Source organism: Crinia signifera, chromosome 6 (assembly GCF_055691185.1).
Source record: "Crinia signifera chromosome 6, ASM5569118v1, whole genome shotgun sequence".
NCBI classification, from domain to species: Eukaryota; Metazoa; Chordata; class Amphibia; order Anura; family Myobatrachidae; genus Crinia; species Crinia signifera.
In genome coordinates, this window is record NC_139222.1 from 91577333 (window position 1) to 91593343 (window position 16011).

Genomic DNA, 16011 nt, shown 5'->3' on the forward strand with positions numbered 1-16011 from the left:
CATTTGTAGTCAGAGTGAATTAATTGGCTGACAACAAGAGTCCCTGATGGGACTTAATCAAACATTAACACATCTCTATGATGAGCTGGCAGGGTAGCTCTGATAATGGGCAAAAATATTATTGGTTTGATGGCTTATTACCTAGAAAACATTTGACTTTTTTTTTGTTTGTTTTTTGCGATCTCTCAATCCCGACACTACAATTAATTGTAAATTTCGATTCCAATATATGTCTGTCACACTGGTGGCAGTTACAAGTCCTCCACACTTAATTGGGAGCACTTTAAAGCATTTTTTTTCCCTTTTTCCTTTTTCCTTTTTATAGAAGTAATATTTGCCTCAATCATTTAAGGGCAAAAAGCTAAACTTGCATTCTAAAGATGTCTTGGAGTTTTGTCCATGAAACCAGTGAATATTGTAAGGCTTTATTTTCACCACATAGGGATTGGTATTGCCTGTTTGGTTATCTAGAATTAGATTAAGAATGATTCATATACAGTAGCATAGAAATGAGAGCATGACACACAGTACAAATACGAGCTCCCTCATTAGTTTGTTACCCACTCATTCAGGGATTAGTATGTATGCTGCGTTAAGTTCTTTCTATTTGACTACTCCGTGTCGCCAACTTTCCCTAAGCTCCTGCAGCAAGACACACACACAGCCATACCCTGCCACAGGCATCTGCTTTGTGTGCATCGGCCCTGTCTCATTTCCTTAATTATACGCCAACGTTTCCTGCATTTGACCACACCGCACAGTGGATGTTATCTGTGTTTTTCCTGTAAGAATTCACTTAAGTATTTATTAGTAATGACTAATATCCCATGATTGTTGTGTATTAATGTTGTGGTGCAGACCGTTCCGGATTAAAAGGTCTGCAGTGTCTAGATCAGGGGTGGGGAACCTTTTTTGTGCCAAGGGCCATTTGTATGGGGAAAAAAAATCCTTCGGGGGCCATATGTAAAAAATTTCTGTTACAAATTGTCCTGCTGCAGCCGTCCCACGCTCCGGCGGCTGTTGCTGAATAGGACTGACAGTCTCTGGCTGCTGTTGATTAAGAGGAATCTCGCGAGAACTACCGACCTCTCGCGAAAATTCCCCTGTACTTGACTTCCGGCAAAGCTGCCGGGAGGGTGGGCGGGCCACTCAGACCAGCTACAGGGGCCGCATACGGCCCCTGTGCCTGAAGTTCCCCATCCCTGGTCTAGATAGACATAAAGTAAAAAAATTGTGAAAAATGCATGTTGGCCTTTTCACATGTTTTGGTGTTGACCTATTTACTGTCTATACCAGTGTTTTTCAACCACTGTGCCATGGCACACTAGTGTGCCTTGAGCTGTTATCAAGTGTGCCCCCAGATCTAGAGATGCCCAAACCAGTTTACAGCCACAACCAGTACAACTGTTATTTACTGGTCTCTTCTTTTCATGTAAAGGGCCAATGTATTTTATTTTTGTTACCTGTGGGGACCAGTGTGATTGCTTTTTTTTATATGGGGGCCAATAGGTTTATTTATTTTTTTTTTTTTTTCCTGTGGGGGCCAATGTGTTTTGCCCTGGGAGATTTCATGATGTGCCTTGGCAATTTAAAAAATCTTATCTTATTTAGTGTGCCGCAAGGTAAAAAAGTTGAAAATCACTGATCTTTACACTTGTCGACCGTTGCAGACATCTTTCCTTCCTTTTTTTTTTTTTTTTTCCTTTTTATAAGGAAAAAGTCCAGTTTTAGAAGGTGCTGATTAAGCAATCAAAGATTAATAACCGTTCAAAAACTTTCCCTTTACTGCTTGGCTCGAGCCTTTCCACCTTGCTGTATGATATATCGTGTTATGAAATCTTTGCGGTTCTTAATGAGCTTGTGTAACCCCTGGCTATAAATCTAATGTTTCCTATTTAGATTGGCTTGTGCTTTGGTGGTTACAGATAGCCATGTTTACCTAGAGGCAAAACTAAACACATTCATTTGTATGAGGGTTTTAAATAAACAAAATGCCAAACTCCATCAGTATCAGAGCGCAGATAATCAGGTCACAGATGTTCACATGTAAAAGCCACAGTGCACGGTACACACGGGAGGTTTTATCTTCTCTCCTGTGTGTGCGTGTTATAATGAAGCACAGTGTACGGATTAGTTACAATATAGATAAAGATAGATATATCCACACACTTATCAGGGGAAGTACATTAGTAAGTATAGATGGTGTGGCTGTGTTTGAGCAGTGTGATGGAGGAAGACAATGAGTGGATCTCATTAGTGCGGCTGGGTAAGCAGGCAGCTGTACTGCATGTACGGTAATTAATGACGAGTCTGTGTGACTGTCGACTAAATGCAAGATTACAGAATTTGGTATTTCTAGAAATAGGCTTTGCATGGTCATACTAGTACAGTGGTGGTTAACCTTGACACTCCAGCTGTTGCTGAACTACACATCCAAGCATGCCCTGCATCAGCCTGAACATGGTCAAATCGTGAAACTGATGCAGGGCATGCTAGTAGGTGTAGTTCAACAACAGCTGGAGTGTCCATAACTTCATAAATATGGATTAACTGTTGTTTGGACCACCATGTACTGGTTCTGTTTTCTGCTCTGTAAGGTCATACTTTTATATAGCATTGTTTAATATGCATCTCCCACAACAACAGCTATTTTATTATTTTTATTGTATGTGGGTTAAATATGAATTGATCCTGTATAGTAATATTTCCTCTTCACTGCCGCCTCTATAAAATCACCTCTGATACATTATAAATCCACGTTCTCCTTCCTTTTTCATTGTGATGAGGACTCGCTGCTCCAGACTGGACTGGATTAGCTGCTAGGCCTCCAGTCTCTCTCCTATTTTATTTATTTTTTTGTCCATTTTATTAATGCTGGCTGGTGTATGGGATGACTGAAACCGAGGCCCGTTCTGGCTGCAGTAAGAGGAAAAGTGTATTAGCAATGGATAAAATAGAGGACGCTGCATATTTTCCATCTCTGGGTCTAATGTCTATCCGTCTGTTTTATCTGCCTGACTATTACTCAATCAGCAAGCAGTGAAAGTCATCGAGATAAACTAGGGAGCCAGCTGATAATACTGTTTACAGTGGTAAATAATAAAGGGTGATTACCTCAGAGTGAAGAAGTGCAATAAAGCCATAAATACACTAATGTTCACCTTGCATGTTACTAAGCACAGCCAATCTATTTATGTGTGCCTCTAGCATAGCAGCAGATGATGGTGTCAGCCTTAGATCTTATTTTTTTTTTCTACAGTATATTAGAAGGTTCTGGTGCTTTCGGAATTGAGTCTTAAGACCCATACACACTGTGGGGGGTATTCAATTCCATGCCGGGTTTTTTAACAGTTGAATACTTAATTGAATACCCCCCTGTATGATAAAGGCTAACTACATTGAATCAAGAAAGCATTTACAGCCTTTTTCCAAAATGGAATAAAGTACAATAGATTATATCTGACCATGTGAAAAAAGGGGTTTGGGGATTCTTTTTTGAAGATTTTTTTTCAAATTTAGAAAAATATATATTTTAAAAAATCACATGGGCATTCACAGCCTTTGTCATTAAGCTCAAAATTGGGCTTCGGTGCATCCTGTTTCCACTGATCATGCTTGAGATGTTCCCACAGCTTAATTGGAGTCCACCTGTGGTAACTTCAGTTGATTGGACATGATTTGGAAAGGCACACACCGGTCTATATAAGGTCCCACACTTGACAGTGCATGTCAGCGCACAAACCAAGCATGATGTCAAAGGAATTGTCTCTAGACCTCGGAGAGAGGATTGTCTCAAGGCACAAATATGTGGAAGGCTACAGAAAAATATCTGCTGCTTTGAAGGTCACAATGAGCACAGTTGCTTGCTTCATCAGCAATGGAAGAAGTTTGGAACCACCAGGTATCTTCCTAGAGCTGAGCGATCATGGGAGAAGGGCCCTAGTCATGGAGATGACTAACCACCCGAGGGTCACTCCTGTCGGAGCTACAGCATTCCTCTATGGAGAGAGGCAAACCTTCCAGAATGACAACCATCTCTGCAGCAATCCAGCAATCATGCCTGTATGGTAGAGTGGCCAGACGGAAGCCACGCCTTAGTAAAAAGCACATTGCATCCCGCCTGGAGTTTGCAAAACACAACCAAGAACTCAGACCATCAGAAACATAATTCTCATATTCAAAAAGACTTTAGGCTGTAATTGCTGCCAAAGGTGCATCAACAAAGTATTGATCAAATTATGTACATGTGGTTTTTTTTTTTTTTTTTTTTTTTCTTATTTTTCAGTATTTTACATTATCATTACGGTGTAGTGTGTGTAGAATTTTGAGGGAAAAATGTTAGTTATTCTTATTTTATTTATTTTTACTTATTCCATTTTCGAATAAGGCTGTAACATAACAAAATGTGGAAAAAAGTGAAACACTATGAATATTTTCAAGATGCACAATAACAATACAGTACACTATATTATCCATCATCTCATTCAAGGGTAGATTTATTAAACATCGATCGGGAATATGCACTTTCCCCGTGCGTATTGGCAGGGGATAGCGCTTCCCCTGATCTATGACACCCGCGATGCTGGTGTTTAGTATGCGGCAATGTGGGGCATGCAGCATAGCGCACATACGTTAGGGGGAGGTGGGCACCTGCCTCATACCTTATTTATTATGCTCCCTGGTGGCCGCGCGCTCCTCTTTTCTCTCATGTAGATAGCGCCAGAATGATCTGGCGCTGCAGGTCTCCTGTGTTCGGCGTCTTCAAATTAAAACTGCGCATGCATTACCCGGCGCATGCGCAGTTTGAATTAGAAGATGCCGGAGACTAGCAAGCGGCGCTGACCATGGAAAACTGCGCATGCTCCGGTGACACAGCACTTGTCAGGGAAACCGGCGCATGCGCAGAACAAATAGCATGCGCAGAACAAATACTTAAGTAATAATAAATTCGGACGGACTGCGGGGCCGCTTCACCCGTTTTTCGAGAGTAGCTTCATAAAGACAGTTAGGGGCATGATGGTAAATCTACCCAACAGTGTGTTCGAATGATAACGAAGTCGTTCTACACACTGTGTGATACGGTTTCCATTCAGAGTCCACGTAGATGATAAAGAGCAAACAAGTCCAAAAGAAAAAATAGTGAAAAACCCTTTCATGTGTCAACCTTGTGCACATTGATCTAGACATTGGGCAGTATTCAATGTGAATACTGGCGACGTGCAGCGAATCCTGTTTAGGATTCGCTGGACATTCGCCACTGCTCGCTGCGTTCCGGAGCCTCGCCGGCTCCGGTATTCAACGAGTCAGGAGCTCGCTGCCCCTGACCGGCGAATTTGAGCTCCTGCGGCGGACGCCGCAGGGAGCCTGAGGACGGTGGCAGGCAGGGAGATGGAAGTCTCCCTGCCTGCCCCAGAACATTTGTGGGGGAGAGGTGGGCTCCCCGGGAGCCAGGCAGCACAGGCTGCCCCCCGGGGATGCCAGCAGGGGACCGGGTATATTCACTACACCCGATCATGCATATGTAATGATCGGGTGAAGTGAACATATGAATATGTAATGAGCGGCTCGGCTCTGGCCCCCTGCTGGCTGGTCTGTGTAAAAAAAAATATATATATATATTTCACTAACGTCCTATAGAATACTGTGAATGGTCTTAAGACATTGGGTATTAGAGGGTATCCGCAGGAGACAGGCACATCTATAACTTTGAAGCTGGGTGTACTGGCTCCTCCCCTCTGATTCCCCACCCAGGAACCAGTTTAGAAAAATGTGCCCTCAGGAGAGGATGCACACGGCTGGAGCTCCAGAGAGTTTGTCTTCAGTTTATTTTCTTTTATTATTTTGGGGCTACTGTGTTGGACTCCACAGTATCCCTGCTTCGAGGTAGTCAGTTGAGGAGGGTTCAGCTGCAGGCCTCTTAAGGTACCGAGCTGTCCCTGCTGCAGGACCACTGTCCTGAGTGGGTGTTTGTACTCACGGGCATTGCGCTGCAGTGATACTCACCCCCAGCATGCCGCACACTCCTGACACAGTCCGAAGACGTCTGTGGTGAGTAGAAACCGGGGTCCCCACAGTGGGGTACCCCGGCTCATCGTGCGGCAAGATGGCGGCGACGGCAGACGCAGTACCCTGCACAGGGGCTGCGCAGACCCCCCGTCACAGACTGGCTGCGGGTGACAGTCCCTGGGCTACCAGGGCAGATCCCACCACAAAACGCTGTTCAGTGTAAGGGCGCCATTAAAACTGACAGCCAGCGCCAGTATAAAGATCAGTGAAGCCCCTGCGCCATCACAGGGGGCGGGGCTTCAGCGGAGCGAGGCCAGAGCTCTGAGCGCGCATACACTACTTCCTGCTTCTCCCTGGGCGCCATTACTGTCTCCAGATCACTCCTCAGCGGTGAGGTGTTGGACAGAGGAAATCTGCAGAAAACAGCAAGTGTATTTAGCGCTAAAATCGCTTAATTGATCACACTGTTCTGTGTTTATGCGTGTTACCAACTCCTAAATAGGAGTACAGGGTGTGCTGGTCTCCTCAGTGTAATCTGAGCACTCCCCCACGGGCTTGTTAAGCTACACACTTCCAGTGATAGAGCTCACACATATATAGCTGCTATACACTGCACATTGATTATATATATATATATATATGTGTATGTATGTATTTATTTCATTGTGATTGTGGTGTGTTTGTGGAAAAAGGTTATTTATTCCTTCAACATGGTGAGGAAATTCACCTGTCTCATTTGCAGCAGCAAGTTTGTGCCTAAGTCCACCTCACAGATTACCTGTGAAGAGTGCATGTCCACCCAAACAGGGGTTTCACCCCAGATCAGTGGTACTCCTCAATCAGACTCGCAAGAGCCTGAGTGGGCTGCAGGCATTAAAACCATGCTGCAGGCAGTGTCAACTCAATTGGCTGCAAATACAGTGCAGACCAAACAGGTGCAGCAGGACTTATCAGTTTTAGCCGCACGGGTGGATAATATGAATCCCACCACGGGCCAGTCACGGAAGCGTGCTGCGACCGCCATGTTGCCTGATTCAGATGATGATCTGCAGGCGGGTGACGACACGGTTGATAACGTGGACGACGGGGCTCTGATCCCTGATTCACAATCATCCCTCAGGGGCCCGGAACCTCTTATTATAGCAATAAGAGAAGTTTTAGACCTTCCCTTAGCAGACATGCAGGAAGGTGACCCGTTTTTTGGGTCCCAAAGGAAACAGCAAATTGTTTATCCTGAACAAGTTGACCTTGATGAGACGTTTAAGGAGGCTTGGAAACAACCTGAAAAGCGTTTCCAACATTCCCTTTGATCCCGTCACTAGAGGGGTGTGGGAAGAGCCTCCGGTTGTGGATGCATCAGTGTCCAGACTGTCCAAAAAGGTGGTTCTCCCCGTTCCTAGACTTCGCCATATCCAGGATACTGCAAAGATCCTATGTGACACTCAAAAGGAGCTTGGAGCTATAAATGCTCACTCTTCCGCAATGGCGGTTTCGGGTCGCAGGGCCCTCTGGTTGAGACAATGGGTAGCTGATCCAGAGTCCAAACGTAGTGTGGAAAATTTGCCTTTTAAGGGAGAAAAGTTGTTTTAGTGAACTTGACGACCTTATATCCAAGGCTACAGCCGGCAAGTCGACTTTTCTGCCGACGGCTTCCACTCACGCTAAACGTCCCTTTCAGGGGCATACGTCCCAGTCCTTTCAGGCTTTTCAGTCCTTTCGGCCTTCCAGGCCAAGGCAGAGGGCAAGAGGCTCCAGCTCGGCCGCCAGAGGGGGTCGTGGTAGGTTCAGAAAGCCCGCCAACACAGGATCTCAGGATCGTGCCGCTAATGCCTCCGCCTCTAAGCCTGCAGCATGACTCGGGTTCCGACCCTGGAGTCACTTGCGAGGTGGGGGGTCGCCTGTCAGCTTTCAGCCAAGTGTGGTCAGTCTCTCACCTGGATTCCTGGGTGAGAGATCTTATTACCAACGGCTACAGGTTGGAATTCGAAAGGCCTCCCCAGGGCCGGTGAACCTGCAACAGGCAATACAACGCCTACTGACGTCACGGGTTATCACATCTGTCCCATTGGAGGAACAAGGAAGGGGTTACTACTCCAACCTGTTCCTCGTGCCGAAGCCGGACGGCTTGGTACGCCCCATTTTAAATTTAAAGTCACTAAACCCCTTTTTAAGGGTTCACAAATTCAAGATGGAGTCCCTCAGGGCAGTAATAGCAAGCCTGGAGGAGGGAGAGTTCTTAGCATCGTTGGATGTGAAGGACGCCTATCTCCACATACCAATTTGGGGTCCACATCAGGCTTTCCTGAGGTTTGCGTTGAAAGATCTGCACTTTCAATTCAGAGCGCTGCCATTCGGCCTGTCGTCAGCACCGCGTGTGTTCACAAAGGTGATGGCAGAAATGATGATACTGCTCAGGAGGTCGGGTGTCAACATTATCCCCTACCTGGATGACTTGCTGATCAAAGCAAGGTCGGAACAGGTCCTGCTGCAGGATATAACAAGAACCAGACAGGTTTTATCCGAGCATGGGTGGATCCTAAATATCCCCAAGTCCTCTCTGACGCCGTCGCGTCGTATCCTCTTTCTGGGAATGTTCCTGGACACAGAGTTGAAAAGGATTTCCCTCCCTCGGGAGAAGATGGAAGCCATACAATCCCTGGTGATGGTGATTTTGGCAAAACCTCAGGTGTCGGTTCACCTATGCATCCAGTTATTGGGCAGGATGGTGGCCACCTTTGAGGCCATTCAGTTCGGACGCTTTCACACCAGGGTGTTCCAGCTGGATCTGTTGTCAATATGGTCGGGCTCCCATCTCCTGATGTACAAGAGGATTTCTCTGTCGCATCAGTCCCGACAGTCCCTTCTATGGTGGACTCAGGAGTCGAACCTGCTTGCAGGTCGGAGATTTGGCATCCAGGATTGGGTGCGACTCACGACGGATGCGAGTCTGCTGGGATGGGGTGCTGTGACCATGGACAGAACCTTTCAAGGTCAGTGGACTCGGTGGGAAGCGAGACTCCACATCAATATCCTGGAGCTGAGAGCTGTATACTATGCAGTGTTACAGGCCCAGGATCTCCTCCAAGGTCGGGCGCTCCAGATACAGTCCGACAACGCCACAACTGTGGCCTACATAAATCGCCAGGGAGGCACGAGAAGCAGGACTTGCATGAAAGAAGCTTCCAAGATCCTGGCTTGGGCGGAAATGTACGTGGTGGCTTTGTCGGCCATCTTTATCCCGGGTGTGGACAATTGGGAGGCGGACTTTCTGAGCCGTCACGTCCTCCACCCCGGGGAATGGAGCCTGAATTCACAGGTGTTTGCAGCAATTGTGGACCGTTGGGGCCAGCCATCGATAGATCTGATGGCATCCCGGTTAAACCACAAGGTCCCCAAGTATTGCACAAGGACCAGGGATCCCTGCGCAGTGGCGACAGACGCCCTGACAATTCCATGGGTGTTTCCCTTGGTGTACCTGTTTCCACCCATACCACTGCTGACAAGGGTACTAAAAAGGGTTCGAAGTCAGGGAGTGGAAGCCATTCTGGTGGCTCCGGACTGGCCAAGAAGGGCTTGGTTCGCGGATCTACAGAGCCTGCTGATCGAAGATCCTTGGCCCCTGCCTCTAAGGAGAGATCTACTCACACAGGGCCCTTGCCTCTTCCAAGATTTAGGGCGGCTACGTTTGTCGGCATGGAGGCTGAGCGGCAAATCTTAGCTCAGAAAGGTCTGCACTCATCAGTTATCACCACGATGATTCAGGCCAGAAAGCTGGTAACAAACACCCACTACTACAAGATCTGGAGAAAGTACGTGGGTTGGTGTGAGGAGCAGAAGGTTCCCCCAGCAAAGTTTAACCTGAACAGGTTATTGTGCTTCTTACAAGCGGGATTGGATTTGGGTCTCCGTCTGGGCTCATTAAAAGTCCAGATTTCGGCCTTGTCCATATTCTTCCAAAGAAAATTGGCTGTCATCCCGGAAGTACAGACATTTCTTCAGGGAGTGCTTCACATCCAGCCTCCCATTGTACCTCCTACACCTCCTTGGAGTTTGGACGTCGTCCTAAACTTCCTTCAATCCTCCTGGTTTGAACCTTTGGAGTCGATAGAATTGCGGTATATTACCTGGAAGGCGGTGGTCCTTTTGGCCCTAGCCTCGGCTAGGAGAGTGTCTGAATTGGGAGCCCTCTCCTGTAAGAGTCCCTATCTAATTTTTCACTCAGACAGAGCGGAGTTGAGAACAAACCCGCGATTTCTCCCTAAGGTGATTTCTTCCTTTCACCTTAATCAGCCAATTGTAGTCCCGTCTGCGTCTAGTTCACCGGATATTCCGGTATCCCTGGATGTGGTGCGTGTCTTGCGTGTTTATGTCCAGAGGACTTCAAGAATCAGGAAGACAGATTGTCTATTCATCCTGTATGACGCACAAAAGAAGGGACACCCTGCATCTAAGCAATCCATTGCTAGATGGATTAGGACTACAATCCAACAAGCCTATGTGACGGCAGGCCTGCCAACACCTTCTGTTTTTTAAAGGCTCATTCCACCAGATCGGTGGGCGCATCCTGGGCGGCTGCTCGGGGTGTGTCAGCTCTGCAACTCTGTAGAGCTGCTACATGGTCGGGGCAACACACCTTTGTAAAATTTTACAAGTTTGATGCCTTGGCCAAAGAGGATACCCAGTTTGGGCAGGCAGTACTGCAGCAGTCTCCGCACGTACCCTCCCTTTCTGGAAGCTTTGGGACATCCCCAATGTCTTAAAACCATTCCCAGTATCCCATAGGACGTTAGTGAAAATAGGAATTTAATACCTACCGGTAATTCCTTTTCACGTAGTCCTTATGGGATACTGGGCGCCCGCCCTGTGCGGGGGTCTGGCTGCAGTTTTATTTCTGCTTATTAAAGTTCAGAAGTTCATTTTATTGTCTTCTGGTTATAAGGTCTAGTTCAGTGACCTTTGTTAAAGAAAATCCACCTAGTTAGTGGTATTATAGTTGTTTATTATTTTTATGAGTGCGGGTGTGCTGGCATGAATCTCACCACACAATTCACACTTATGTTTACATAGGTGACATATAAGTTATTCCTCTCATATGTTCATTCTCCTTCGGGCACAGTTTTTCCATTAACTGGTTCCTGGGTGGGGAATCAGAGGGGAGGAGCCAGTACACCCAGCTTCAAAGTTATATAGATGTGCCTGTCTCCTGCGGATACCCTCTAATACCCAATGTCTTAAGACCATTCCCAGTATCCCATAAGGACTACGTGAAAAGGAATTACCGGTAGGTATTAAATTCCTATTTTTTTTTTTATTAAATATATTCATGTGCTTACAGCACATGAATAAAAATAGCATACCCCTCCTCCAGAATAAAATTCCAGATTTTTTTACACCAATTGTAAAAAACAAAATACTTTATTTTAAAAGTTCACCTTCCACTTCACCATAAAAAGATAGCGATTGCTACTCGGTGAATCATGGTGGAAAAAACCTTGAAATGTATTCGCCATCTGGTCATTGAATAGGGTGATTCACCGTTTTAGTCAGAAATTCGCCTTACAGCACAAAATCGCCATAAAAACCTGGCGAATCAGCCTCATTGAATACCGCCGATTGTCTGCCAGCCATCTGGAAACCCTCAAAAGGAATCCCGAGCATTGTCATATTGTATTTTTGAGGTCTATGCATCTCCATAAGGCTGGGTATTTTTTTTTTTTTTTTTATCTATATCCTTTGTATAATAATTGGTCGGTTTTTCATGAACCTTGCTCTTGAGCTAGTTTTCTGATGATTTGTCTTGATATAAAGACACATGACAAACTTGCTACCCTTCTTTAATTGTATCCAGGATTTTTTGTGTGGTTATTCTTTCCTGCTAAGAGCAGGATGTATGGATAAACTGACAGCTATATACTCTAATCAGCCATTTCTGTATACAAAGTCTGGTTCCTAATTCTGTGTCTATTCTTCAGTTGCAGGGGTCGTAACAGCTGACTTTGCCTCTGGGTTAGTGCACTGGGGAGCGGACACCTGGGGCTCCGTGGAGTTGCCTATTGTTGGAAAAGTAAGCTCTCTCTTGTAGAAATGTGTGAAACACTGTGATGTGATTTAACTTAGCAAGATAGGTTACTATTATTATAATTGTGTATTTAGGAGCCCCAAGTGATTGGCAGCGCCGTAAATATTGCACACATTTGAAAAAATACATGGTGCACAGAACTAAAGATAACTAACTGAAAACTAAAACCGAGCACAGGTGACAATTGGCAGCACAATTCTCAGTACAAGATACAGCTGAGATGTAGGGAAGCAAAGGAGTTCCTGTTACGGAGAGCGGCATCGGTAATAAGTTATGCAGAAGGGTATGCTTTGATGAACAGGTGTGTTTTCAGTTTTGCAGTAACCAGGGGTGAGGAGAGGCACCACTGGCCGACTGGAGAGGGCATATGAAGGGAAATGAGGTTGAAGATGTAGGCAGCAGTGAAGTTAGAGAGGGATTTCTATATGAGGGTTAAGGTGCGTACACACGGATAGATTTGGCTAACGATTCAATCTCGTTAACGATTTCCTCTGAACCTCCTGCACAAACGATTTGGTGACAAATGAAGAACGATTCAGCAAACCATTACACGTGAATGATTGATCTTTAACAATGTTGGAGGGAGAGGGAGCCAGTCAATAAGCTTTACCAAATCGTTCATCATGCATAAACATGAAACTATTGGTACACATCATTAATGATTGGTCGCTGATCTTTCTGCATGCAGGAAAGATCAGCGACCTCTACCAACAACCGTCGGGTACACACAGAACGATTTGAGCGATTGGTCGTTCAATCGGTCGTGAACGCCCAGATCTTTTGCCAAATTTATCCGCGTGTATGTACCTTTAGGGGTTTGAGGAGGATTTTTTTTTTTTTTTAAATGCAATCATTTTTATTGTAAGGTTTCAAATTGTAATACAACCAAAACAATAAGAAAAGAAAATAGAACAAAAAAGAAAAAGGAAATAAAGCATTGGATTATGCGCAACAAGCAATGATTTATGAAGAGGATTCTTAAGGGAAACCGTGGCCTCTAAGGGTTTCTCCAGACTTTATCTAACATTGTTTTAACTTCTGAACTTCTGCATAAAAGTCAGGGGATGTCCTATTTAAATATTGTTTTGTTTTCCAATTTAGTACCTTTGTGGCTTTTTTGGGGGGGGTTATTTTAAATATTTTTCCTTTTCTCTGTTCTAGGCCTTTATCAGACCTTTTCGGGAGCATCATATTGATCCTACAGCAATTACGAGACATGATTTTATAGAAACTAATGGCGATAACTGCATGGTGACGATTGTTCCTCTGGCGTGTATGGCGTATAAATTCCTCTTCCTTTCTCCAGGTAAAGTCATTATTTAATCACACGAATAATGTGGGTAAGCTTTACTTGACATAAAGCCAAAGAATTAAGAATATTTGATTGGAGGCGTTAATGGTCTTGGTGTGGGCTACATAACTTACCTCTCAAACACCGTTTGATCTTGTTTAATAAGATCTGAGACATTTGGATGCTCTTGGGATTGATTAGAATGTAGTAATCTGGTTGATGGCAAGTTGCGTAAAACCATTGCCAATCCATATCTAAGCTCACTGGAACCAGACATCCATTTTTAGTTGCGCTCCTCCGTGCCGTGTTCTGGTTGTTTCATTGTCTGGCTTTAGTCAGTGGCCTGAGTTTTGAACTGAAAAGACCAGTGCAAAAGGAAATTAGTTGGGGCCGGGGATGAATACTTTTGTAATGAGTTGTTCTTGGCTGAGGAGAATCTAATATGGGAAACCACGTCTGCTAATCTGTCTTTTATAGTAGATTTCGTTTATCGGATCTCTCCAATAAGTAATTTCAAATTTAGTATAGTGTTTTCTATGGATTCTTACTGTAGATGTCTGTAAATGTAATACAGTAGTTTTGTTTGCTAAGGTGTCAGTGGAAAGCATGTCCCTTATGGAATAATTCACATGCGTGTATTGGGATGTGTGTTGCAGTATTTACATTCAAGCGGCTTTGTGAAGACTTGCTAGCTGCTGTTCATACATCCTGGATCTATTCATCAGTGTTCATGGGAAGTGAACATAATATAAATCATTTTCTCTTTCATCCACAGGGGACGCCATATACGGTGGGTTATAGAGCGGTTATCAGTGAAGCCGGGTACTTTAAATTTAAATGTGTATGACTGGTTCCTCTGCCTCTATGCCCATCCTCAGATTTAGATTTTAGGTTTTAGAAATGTGCCTGAGAGCCGGACTAATCTGGAGTTCCAGAGTAATTTTTAATCTCTTTAATTTAATCTTTTTATAGCGAACACCAACAGCCCCTGTCAATCCTGCAACGTGGGAGCTGCCAGGGGAAGGACCCTGCTGCATGGGAATCCATCCCTGGGGAAACTCGCATACAGCAGCACATATGGAGCCCCTGCAGCATGGCCCAAGATCTGGCAGGGAGTACACCTGATTCCCGGTTAGCGGAGCTCCAGAGTACCTTGTTGAAACCATTTGACAAGGGGGCAGGGGGGTTCAGTGACACTACACAGTGCTGTCACTCTCTACCTACAGCACTCCCGAGCACAGTACGGATCACATGGTGCTACATGGTGCAATTTGGTTGGGCGCTCCAGTGCCATTTCCCATTTGCCATGCAGAAGGGGCCAGAGCTTCCAGTTTTACACTGCAATGGGAGTGAAAATGTGCAGCACGCATCCCCCGCTCCAGCTGGAGGAAGCGTTCATACGTAGTAAGGGAGGAATGCTTCTAAAATAACACCAAATAATACTCAGTAATTTAACAGTGGCTGCTGGTTCCCTCCAGCCCCAGGGTTTTCGACACTGTGGTGGCTGGTAGGGTTGGAGTGCATATTGCCTAATATATAAAAACATTGAGATTGCCTTGTCTATTTATATGTATATGTGTGTGTATATATGTGTGTGTGTGTGTGTGTATATATGTATATGTATATGTGTGTGTGTATATATATATATATATATATATATATATATATATATATATATATATATATATATATATATATATATATATATATATATATATATATATATATATATATAATATATATATATTTGTGTAATATCTCCCCTCTCTCTTTTCTCTTCTCTAATGTCAGCTCAAAAGAATAGATACGATTATAGGACTCCTCCGGAACTGAATGGTATTAGTAACCAGTCTAGAACACTACATTATAATAGAGTTCAGAGATATTGGTTACATATATTGGCGCAAATTTATGTGGCACACCAGTGAAAATACTATAGGGTTAATAGTCCTGCTTTCTGCGGGAACGTCCCATAAATTACCTAGAGTAAGAGTCAGTTCACAGTACCTGGCGCTCTTAGTATTTAATTTGAGAATTACCAAACAATTTGACTGTCTAGATTCACCAGCTGCTGCACGTGTTTAGTGGGCTAGCCTTTGCTCCCACAGAATAGAGGGAGAAACATGAAAAGAACATTCGGATGATGCCATGTCCAGACAATAAGGGACACACAACATGGCTGCCTTGCGAGTAGTGAATACCATCCTTCACTGGACTAAAATGGTACACTCTGGCTATTATGTCTGTCTTCTTTCCAGGAGTCGACATCTGGGAGGTAGACTATCTGAATAGACAAAATATGTATCCAGGGGAATGAGCTCTCCATTCCCAGGTCTTCAAATGTTTAGTGGAACTTTGGTGCCTTCCTCAGATTGATCTCATGGCATCAACTATACAAAGCTTTTACTCTCGTACTTTGGAATTTTTGATCCAGGGGCGATGGTTGACTCCTTCATGGCTCAGTGGCCATTTCTGTTGTGTGTATTCCCGCCCTTCCCACTAATACTGAGCTGTTGTAGCACAGAAGTAGAAGTACTGTCATAGCTCCAGATTGGCCTACCCCAACGTGCGCTTTCTGATCATGGCCCCTAGCTCTTCTAGATACTTCCCAGGCTTCCTGCTCATAGGCCAGTTG

At 44.7% G+C, this 16011-nt stretch overlaps 1 protein-coding gene across 1 annotated transcript in view; it reads left to right on the top strand.

Moving 5' to 3' along the window:
- Positions 1-16011, top strand: part of PEDS1 (plasmanylethanolamine desaturase 1) — a 37704-nt gene that overhangs the window by 17600 nt on the left and 4093 nt on the right. The window contains exons 3-4 of the mRNA XM_083146456.1: positions 11979-12070; positions 13247-13391. Coding sequence (XP_083002582.1) covers positions 11979-12070; positions 13247-13391 — 237 coding nt within the window. The remainder of the gene's footprint in view (positions 1-11978; positions 12071-13246; positions 13392-16011) is intronic.